At 37.4% G+C, this 11,130-nt stretch overlaps 1 protein-coding gene across 1 annotated transcript; it reads left to right on the plus strand.

Moving 5' to 3' along the window:
- Positions 1–232: 232 nt before the first annotated feature.
- Positions 233–3,370, plus strand: LOC149251360 (UDP-glucuronate 4-epimerase 1-like). The gene is made up of 2 exons (XM_089459372.1): positions 233–531; positions 1,610–3,370. The coding sequence occupies exon 2, from the start codon at positions 1,781–1,783 to the stop codon at positions 3,077–3,079; it is 1,299 nt and encodes a 432-aa protein (XP_089315498.1). The 5' UTR covers positions 233–531; positions 1,610–1,780; the 3' UTR covers positions 3,080–3,370.
- The last annotated feature ends 7,760 nt before the right edge of the window (positions 3,371–11,130 follow it).

Here is an 11,130-nt window from a genome sequence, read left to right on the forward strand (position 1 = left end):
GGAGATTGAACGTGCTATAAATTCACCATAATTGAGAAAGAGTCATGGCATGGGCCAAACTCTATTATATTTCAGTACATATGATGCGGTCTAAATGAATGTGATCCATATTATGCGTCTAATTGGAGGGAACTAATCCAAACACGCAGATAACATAAGATATGTTCGTTGTGTCAGGCACGAATAAGCCTTGAAAATCGTGTACTACTAAATTTGTAAAACAATAATAAAAAATTGCAGCGGGTTTATGTTTGACACTTCTCATCCACCAATAAATAAAGAGAAACTGGCAGGTATTGCCTTTCAGGAAGGACGGGCCCAAACACAAGGTACCTAGAAACAGTGATTGATACCTACCTAGTCGCGGCGAGGGCCGAGGAAGAGGAGGAGAATGATAGGCATTATGGAGGTGTAGCGCTGACCAGGTGTTGTTGGAAGGCGAAGGCGAAGGCAAACGCGGCAACAGCAAGCAATCTCCATTCCAAACTTTTTTGTATCTGCTGAGGCTTTCCCTTCTCATTTCCCCATCTGGTAAGTCGGCTTTTCCTGCCTGTTTATCTGTAGAATATATGGAAATGTCTATCTTTATCTGTGTCTTCATAAGGTCCAACGAGCGATTGCGTTCCACCTCATCTCAGCTGTTTGTTTTGTTGCAATGTGTGAGATCCAAAGCGCCCATCCAATCCAGGTGGGGTTAGGGCTTTTCCCTTTTGGGCATGGGTGATGTTGATGCATGGGCTTCTTAAGGTGGAGGGTCCTGTCTTTTCTTATCTGATATGTACGGGGCATTTATTTGTTCACAGAGATCCTCCAGATTCAGATCTAAACGCAAGCCCTTAATATATTTATAGGATTTAGCTATCACTCGTAGATTCAATTAGTCATTAGATCTCTTCCATTATTTGCTATTTTGTTTCCCTCTTGGTTCTCTTAATTTGTTTTCTGCCAAAGGGCCAAGATCAACTTTGGCCCTCTCCGGATATTATGTTTGGGCTGTGTTAAAGAGTGAATGCAATGCAAACGGTTTGGTGTTTAGATGTTCTAGTCTGGTCCGATCCGCTCTGATGGCTCTGAGAGCTTTTCCATTCCTCGTCCTTGCCATTTTACCATTTAGCGTTGTAGTTTTTTTCTTCAGCATTTGGTGTGTACCTCATTTCCGAAGGAGAAGATACGTGCCTAGTAAACACCGAGTTACTGGCCATCTCTAATGGAAAATTGGGGTTCTCTGCTGCTGTATGTTCCCAATTCCAAAAGATTGAAAATGTTCCCTTTAAAACCCTTTTGTATCTCTTCTATCTTGCTTTAAGTTGTTCTTTTCCAAACGAAACGGGAATCTATATTTCTTATTCCATAGTTGCTTGTTCCAATATTCTGGTAAAAGAACATGAAACGAGGCAATGGTTTTGGAATGTATGATAAAATGATAAAACCAGGTTGTGACCCGGTTTCTGACTATCTTTTTGTGTGCACTGGTCATAACTAAGGGACAACAAAATTTATCTCTTTTGCTGTTGGAATTGCTTCACTTGAGAATTTTTTCAAGGATTTATTAGAAGCAGAAGAATCATCTCTCATCTGATAGGCTGGCTCTGCTTGATTTTGTTTTCAGTGAATAGTACCCCAAGTATCTCCAGTACAGCCCAAATAAGTAATTGCAAATATATATTTTTCAATCACCATTATTACATCCTGGCAAAACCATTTTGGACCGACTCTTCATTTCAGTCAAGACAGGATCAACCCAATCCAGTAAGGCCTTTCAGTGAGCACATCTGTTGCAATGCCTCCGCCATTATCATCATTACAAGACAATTTTCCCTCAACTCCCGGCAAAGTGAAGATAGAGAGGGGGTACCATTTTAATCGCCAGTTGAACCGATGGCTTACTTCATCGGCAACATTGTTCTTTTGGGCTCTCTTTCTGATTGCATTGACTGCATCCTACGTGTGTTTTAAGGCCTCTTTGGACAGAGGCCCCAAGCATATGTCGTCGACCTGGGGTGGCGCTCAATGGGAAAAAAAAGTAAGACATTCTTGCCAAGCAAAGAGTCGGGATGGTTTGGTGGTGTTGGTCACTGGTGCTGCTGGGTTTGTGGGAACACATGTCTCTCTGGCTTTGAAGAAAAGAGGAGATGGAGTCCTTGGACTGGATAACTTTAATGATTATTATGATACATCTCTTAAAAGAGCTCGGGAAACCTTGCTGAAGAAGCATGGGGTGTTTGTTATAGAAGGAGACATAAATGATAGTACGTTGTTAAATAAACTATTTGATGTTATTCCGTTCACCCATGTTATGCATTTAGCAGCCCAGGCTGGTGTTAGATATGCTATGGAAAATCCATCTTCCTATGTTCATAGCAATATTGCAGGTCTTGTCACCTTGCTAGAAGCCTGTAAAGCAGCCAATCCTCAACCAGCTATTGTTTGGGCTTCTTCTAGTTCAGTCTACGGCCTAAATGATAAGGTGCCCTTTTCTGAGATAGATAGAACTGATCAACCTGCCAGTCTCTATGCCGCTACAAAGAAAGCAGGGGAGGAAATCACTCACACATACAATCATATATATGGACTCTCTATCACAGGTTTGAGATTTTTCACTGTATATGGACCATGGGGACGGCCTGACATGGCTTATTTCTCCTTCACAAGGAATATTTTGCAAGGCAAACCAATAACTATATACAAAGGACATAACCAGGTGGATCTTGCCAGGGACTTCACATATATAGATGACATTGTCAAGGGGTGTGTTGCTTCTCTTGACACTGCAGGCAAGAGTACAGGAAGTGGAGGCAAAAAGAAAGGCCCAGCACAATACAGGATCTACAATTTGGGAAATACTTCCCCTGTCACTGTCCCAACATTAGTGAATATACTTGAGACACACTTGAAGGTCAAGGCTAGAAAAAACATTGTTGATATGCCAGGGAATGGCGATGTGCCATTCACTCATGCCAATGTCACTCGTGCAAGATTGGAACTGGGCTACAAACCATCTACAGATCTACAAACGGGTTTAAAGAAGTTTGTAAAATGGTATCAGAATTATTATGGGTATTCTTATAGTAAAAGATGAAGCCTTTTTTTACTGGGAAAATTATTCTTTCATCAAATTATATGGATCTGAAAACGACTCAGGCTCCAAAAATTGTTATCCCAGTAGCTTTTTTAGCTATATTTCTTATCAACTCATGTATTATTCTTTGAATTTTTCTGTTATTTTCATGGACCTAAGTTCACCCTGCTTATAGTTTGCTATATTATTTGGCACGTGGAAATTAGATTGATTTAGTTGTAAATGTCAATATCTGTACTTTAGTAGTGATCTATAATTTGAATGGATTGCTCTCTGTTTATTATATGTTAAGACTCAAGAGTTTCTAGACCTTTTATTACCACAGTTTATTTTTTCAACACTCTTTGCTTATGGATGACCTGAAGAGATGCCGAGGCTGGTGGTCTGCATCCTTTATCCTTGATTAAAAGTGATTCAAATTTTTCGGTCTGATTTGTCAACATTCTATAATTTACCTTTTATTGTGTTAGTCACTTACATAATCATAATTCATATATGTAGTTTAAATAAGGTTATATCTCCTTATCTGAAACTTGCTCAGTATAATATTGCAATTTAAATGAATTGTAATCACTTACATAATCATAATTCATATATTTAGTTTAAATAAGGTTACATCTCCTTATATGATACTTGCTCAGTATAATATTGCAATTTAAATGAATTGTAGTAGATTCATTTGAAGCAGTCATTTATAGATGAAAAATTGTCTATTCGCTTGCCCTTAATTGATTAAAGTCTCGTACCATGCACATAGGCCTCTGATTAGGGAATGGGGCAAACCCTGTGCAAAAACACCTATGACAGAGCAAAGTGGCCTTTCATCCCGCTTATGCTGAAAGTCCTTCGCTTTGGTCAGTGCTTTTAACAACTATGGAAGAAACCTTGTTTAAAGTAGTGGCAGCCTGCCTTCTGATCAACCAATCTAGAGTCTGAGGGATTCGGCTTATTTAGGCCAATTCATCTAATTTGTCCTCAATCCCCTGCCTTGTATGTCATGGTTTGCAGTTGCACACAGGCCTCTGATTAGGCCATGGGGCAAACCCTGTGCAAAAACACCCAGGGCAGAGTAAAGTGGCCTTTCATCCTGCTCATGCTGAAAGCCCTTCGCTTTGGTCAGTGCTTTAGCCTGCCTTCTGATTAACCAATCTAGACTCAGGGATTCGGCTTATTTAGGCCAATTCATCTAATTTGTCCTCAATCCCCTGCCTTGTATGTCATGGTTTGCAGTTGCACACAGGCCTCTGATTAGGGCATGGGGCAAACCCTGTGCAAAAACACCCATGGCAGAGTAAAGTGGCCTTTCATCCTGCTCATGCTGAAAGCCCTTCGCTTTGGTCAGTGCTTTTTAACAACCGTGGAAACCTTGTTTAAAGTAGTGACAGCCTACCTTGTGATTAACCAATCCGAGTCTGAGGGATTTGGCTTATTTAGGCCAATTTATTTAGGTTGTTCCCAATCCCTTGCCTTGTATGTCATGGTTTCTTAGGCATTGGTGATTTCACTTCAAAATAGAGAGCCTTAATCAAACGATTTCATCTCATGGCCATTTCATTAATGACTCTTTTGTCACCGATTTTTAGGAATATGCCTGAAGGGAACACACAATGAGCTACCTTCAAAATCTTTGCGGTGATTTAAGTTACGAAATCTCCTGAGCAAAAATCTAATGTTAGATGCAGAATCAGCATGAAGTGGTATAGCTTGGGTGGCTGCTCAAGTATAGACTTGGTTCTAACCCTAGTTAGTGTTCAATTTTTTGGGGAACCCATTTGCATTCCAAGCCCCTCCCAAAGAGCTTTGGGATGTGGTTATCGAAAGGATTGATGAGACAATTGTCAAATGGATAACCAAACACGTGACTTTATCTCCCCAGGCCTTGTGTAAATCACATGCACTAGTACAACAATAAATTAGGTGGCCGATGAATGTCGATAGGCATTCACAGTAAGAGTACCTTGTAAAAAAATTCCCCATTCCATGGACAAGTGGATTGCTCCACAAATCTCCCCCAGATCTCAGATCTGTGACAAAACAGGTATAGACCATTTCTTATTTTTCCTGGATCTAATCGCTTAGCCGAGGGCAATAACATATGCCTTAATCCTGAACTTTGTTGAGGATCTTGACTGATACCAATGAAAAAGCAATCGGCTTGGCAGATGAGGCTATCCATAGCATCAAGACATAGAACCAACCTGTTTGATGGGTCTTTACAAGGCATATGTTAGAGCCTTGTGGACATTCCTACGAGTGGTACTATTACATGTGGGTTTCTCATATCAAGTAATGAAGTGGATCCTGTGGGTTTCTCATATCAAGTAATGAAGTGGATCCTGGCTTCTGTCACCAGTGTCAATTTTGATGTGCTAATAAATGGATTGGCAATAGGAAAGTAATGAAGTGGATCCTGGCTTCTGTCACCAGTGTCAATTTTGATGTGCTAATAAATGGATTGGCAATAGGAAGATGCCCAAGACAAGGTTGTCCACAATCTCCATATTTCTTTCTTTTGGTTGCATAGGGATTAAGTCGCTTAATAAAATATACTTATGAACCTAGGTGACTCGAGGAGTTTTCGTTGGTAAGATGTTTTAAATCTCATACCTATTATTATTGGTAGATGATGTGCTCATTTTAGTTAATTCATATTAAAATTTATTGATGTGCTCATTTTAGTTAATTCATATTAAAATTTATTAAACATTAAAACATGGTCATTTTTAAAGTTTGAAATGCAGTGAAATTTATAATCATTTAAGATGAATTAATATCAGTTGATTTATTTTGATTACTTTGACATAATCGACTTCAAAGTGAAATTTATCAAACAAATAAAATTTGTTAAACCATTAAAAAAATGAGATGAAATTTATATTTAATTAAAATAATACAATATTTAATTAAAATAATAAAAAACACTTAGATGAAATTTAGATTTGATTAAAATAATACAAAAACACTTAAGATGTAATCTAGATTTGATTTTGTAAGTGTTCTATAGTTTGATGCATAAAATAAAAGCTTATGATAATCACGGGATTTATAAAGTGTTTTCACTTTGTTCACATATAGGTAGATAACTTAATCCTAATTTACTTTAATTACTTGATAACTTAATCCATTTACATTTATTTCAATTAATTGATAATTTTGTTGGAAATTAAATTCATTAAACATTAAAAGATTCTCAAAATTTAAATACAATTATATATATATATATATATATATAGATATATATATAACATTAAAATATTTTCAAAATTTGAAATGCATTTAAATTTTATTATTTTATTTTACAATCAATATATATATATTTTGAGGAAATATTTGAGGAGATTCACAGGGCGTTGATGAGAATTGACCTCGTGAATTTTGCATTCTATATTAAGTTAATATATATTTATTTTAATGTTGAAATACTATATTTATGTTAATATTGAAATACTAGCATCAATCTATTTGAACTCTAGATCTATCAAGTGCTAGGACAGATCAAATTTCTTTTCACTTTAAAAGAAGTTTGCACCTCAATAGACTTTCCATGCGTGATAGTTTTAAAATTAATATAGATCTAAGTTGATATTTGCATTTTTGGATTTTAAGTTTTTTATAAATATAAACTTTATATACTAATTTTAAATAGTGATAGATTTAAAGTTAATATAGATCTAAGTTGATATTTGCATTTTTGGATTTTAAGTTTTTTATAAATATAAACTTTATATACTAATTTTAAATAGGGAAAATTTTACCAAATTTAATTTTCCAATTTTTATCTCTTTATATTTGGATTACAATTATAGATTAAAAACATTAAAAACAAAAATATATAGTTTATCCTTAATTAATACTCTTACAATAATTTTCATTAAAGATATAATATGTTTTTTAATCCTTATTTGTATGGTGGGTATAAACTAATATATTCATTCTTCAATCCTATAACTCTTTTTGAAAGTTTGGTGGGACTATATCTTCATCACGTCCAATATACCAACCCAATTGAAGCGGAGAATAAAAACATTAAGAACAAAAATATATAGTTTATCTTTAATTAATATTTTACAATAATTTTCATTAAAGATATAATACGTGCTTTAATCCTTTTATTTTTGTAAGCTTGGTGGGACTATATCTTCATCATGTCCAATATATCACCCCAATCGAAGTAGGGAATTTAACGAGTGACTTCACATCAAGGAGTGCCTTAACAGAGCACCCAATCACCATTTATCTAAGACCCAAGACCCAGTGAACACACAATCAATCTTATAAATGGAATAAAACAACAAAAATAAAATTAATAAATTAATTAATTTAAATTTTCATTTTTTTTTTAATATTTCATAATTTCCTCATATATATATTTATTTATCTTTAAATTATTATTTATCAATTTTATTTTGAATATGGAAAGAATTTACATATCTCCCTCATCCTAAGTAATATGACACAAACGTTTTAACTGTTAAAAACTATTTTACTTCAATTACTTAATATATTTATGTATTTAAAATTGATATTAAAATACTTTATTAAAAGTGAAAGTTAACATACAAAAAATTTCAAAGGTGGAGGGCTCGACGACAAGAACCCTCGCTGTCGAAGCCCACATTTTGACTATTTTCCTCTCCCTCTGATTCACTGTCGCCCTACTCGCTGCTTCCTTGCCCATCACGAATGGTGATGCTTCTCGTTGTGGCTTGTGGCACAAGTTTCTGAATTGTTGCTAGTGCTCTTTTGCCCTACTGCGGGTCATCCTACAACCCACACTCGTTTCTCCTCCGTCGACTTGTGTTTTCTCTTGTAGCAATGCGCTATCGGTTTTTTTGGAGGGAGTTGAGGCAGCGGGGATGAGGTGGCTCCTTTGCCACTTCGATATGTGGTTTGTGCCTTCTTTTTATGTAGTTGAAATAGTAAGGAGTTGAGGGAGCGGGGACGAGGTGGCTCCTTTGCCACTTCGATATGTGGTTTGTGCCTACTTTTTATGTAGTTGAAGTAGTGGGGAATTGAGGGAGCGGGGTCGAAGTGGCACCCCTGCGGCTTTTACACTGTTTTGTGTCTTTCTACAGAGGTTGTCATTGTCGACGTGGTCTGTCTGGAGTTTGATGCGGGTATTTTTTTGGGCTTCTTGGGTTATTGGTGATCTAGGTGGATATTGGTGGTCACTTGCCTATTCCACCTAGACCTCTAGTCGCTTTCATCGGTTTCCTTGTTTATTTCAGCATTTACTATTTTTAGCAGTTTTTTTGAGTCCTAAACTTTCGGAGCAATTTTGACCCCCTAAACGATGTTTTTTTGAGGTCCGATGTAGGCCCATAGTTGTAGAAAGGGGCCTGCCGCAAATCCTGTAGTAGTAGGAGAGACCTTTCCGACAAGGTATTGTATGCGCCAAACAGAGATAATATGACCAAGTTACAACCCCGGGAAGTTGGCTGCCCAACTAACCCCAACGAGGCCCACAAACTCTTGGCATTACATCTCACGGGGTTAGGGTTTTCACTATTTATGGTTTTATCTTGTTGTTCAATAATAAATAGACCCTTGAGTCTCATTGTAACACAATTCAAAGGCATGTAGCCATCACATCTCTTCTCAGAGATAAACTACCATCGTCCGAGCTAGTTTATTTCCATTATGTTTGTAAGCATAATTCAATATTTTTCTATTAATGAAATGTAGTGTTATTTCTGCTGCATTTCTGTATTTATGGTTACATTTGTAATTTGTTGTATTCTTGTCTAAGTTCGGATTAGTGGTATCGGAGCAGTTTGTTCTTTCTCTGTTTTTTCTTTGCATGTCCCCAATGAGGTCAGGGTATAAGGAGTTAGGGCTTGATCTAGTTGAACCGTTGCAAGACCAGCCTCGCAAACCCCGACGACCTCCCATGGCGGAAAAAAAGAAAGACAAGGGGGTAGGAGATACTTTCAAAACGTTGCTCGAGGAAGCCCTCGAGCGATAGAGGAACGCGATGCTGGATAACTTTTCCCAGATCCTTCGATGGCTACCCACAGGTGATGCATTTTCATCCAACAACTACTCTGGAAGCGCCACTCCTTTTAAGGTAGAAGTTAGCTTCGATATTTCCATATTTGAGGGCCAGATAGATGTAGGCGTCATAGATAAATGGTTAAATCTGTTGGAAAGATATTTTTCAGTTCATGACTTTTCTAATTGAGAAAAGATTACTTTCACACTTCTCAAAGCCGCTCCACACGTCAAGGACTGGTGGGAAAATTACTATGAACAAAATGACGAGAGTGAACCCTCGTTGTTTTCAGCGGCACCCACTTGGGATTCTTTTCGAGATGCCATCAAAGAACAATATTACCTTGTCGGGAGCTATGAGGATAAATACGTAAAGTGGACCACGCTATGACATAGAAGGGACCAAGATGTGCCAGAGTTCACAAATGTTTTCCATACCTTCACAGGAAGCTGGGTATCAAAGATTCTGAGTGACATTTGGTATTCAAGTATCGCGCGACTGTCTACACAAGTTCATTCAGGATAGGATGGAGTTCCTGGACATTTTCTCGCTCGACACGACATACCAATACACTGTCAAGATTGAGAAAAAGTTTAAACAAAAGAAGCGAGATTTTGGATCTGCAAATCTGAAGCAAGGAAAAGGCGCCCCCAAACCACATAACAAAGGCCAAAGCCAAGGCGGGGCGACCCAGGACAACCCACCAAAGCTACAAGTAAAGAACAATACCCCAAAGACAAAGAAGGACACAGGGAAATGGTGTGAGTTCCATAAGAGTTCCTCTCACAACACAAGTGAGTGCTAGACCAAGTAGTCACTAGTGGCCAAGCTGAAGGCTTCCGAATCAAATGCATGTTCTGACTTAGTCAGAACCTGACAAGGGGAATGACAAAGGGAAGTAGATCATTGACGTAGAGTCTAGTGCCACTGTGACCACCACCAAGATCTAGAAGAATGAGCCTGAAGATCCAGAGGAGGGGGAACGCCTTTTCCGCTCAAAAATGTGGGTGAAGGGTTCTCTGCTGCAGTTCCATTAGGGGAATTTTGAGGTCTAAAATGGGTTTCCTATAAAAAATGTACAACCAAAATAAACTTTATAAGAACCAATAGGATTCAAGATGATGATGTCAACTATGGGGGATGATTCACCATTTTTGGAGTAAAAAAGTAAAAATTTAAAAAAATAAAAAAATAATAAAACTACTTTTTGAACTTGTATTTTCAACTTATATCCCTAAGGTTTTACTCAAATTTTGAGTGGGTTTACTCATTGGATGCAAACTTTAATTCCTCAACCAATGAGTATCCACGTTGCATACTTTCAATGGACTCAGCTACACGAAAAATGAGAAATACATGAAAAAACGTGATTGCATTCACGTTTTTAATGTATTTCTCATTTTTCATGTATAGGGGTCCATTGAAAGTATGCAACATGGGTACTCCTTGGATGATGAATCAAATTTTGCATCCAATAAGTGTTGCCACTCGAAATTTGAGTAAGTCCATAGGGAGATAAGTTGAAAATACGAGTTGAAAAAATAGGTTTTTCTTTATTCCCTCTAAAATTTGATGATGTAATGTAATCTTATTTTATTATTTCCACTATTATTTTACAATTTCCTTAGGAGGCCCATTTTAGACCTCAAAATTCCCCTAATGATTGTCGACAATGGGAGCCAAAAGAACCTCATTTCAGCAGAGGTCGTGAAGCCGCTGGGCCTACTGATGACAACATATCCACAACCGTACACTATCGGGTGGCTTCATCAAGGGGAAGATCTCCGTGTCAACCAACAGTGCCTCCTTCCCTACAACATCAAGCCCTTCACAGATGAGATACTGTGTGATGTTGATCCTCTTGAAGTTTGTGATGTATTATTAGGACAACCATACTTGTGGAAGCGACATGCTGTATATGAGTCTAGACCTCACTCTGTGATTATTACTTTGGGCAATAAGTTGTACAAAATACCGGAGGTAGCCTCGCCTACCGCTATTTCTTTTATCACTGTAAAGCAATGTAGTAAGATCATTTACCAGACCAGGAAATTTGTTT

This window comes from Pinus tabuliformis, chromosome 7, assembly GCF_031772625.1.
Source record: "Pinus tabuliformis cultivar Carrire ecotype Pingquan chromosome 7, CPIR1, whole genome shotgun sequence".
Lineage (NCBI taxonomy): Eukaryota > Viridiplantae > Streptophyta > Pinopsida > Pinales > Pinaceae > Pinus > Pinus tabuliformis.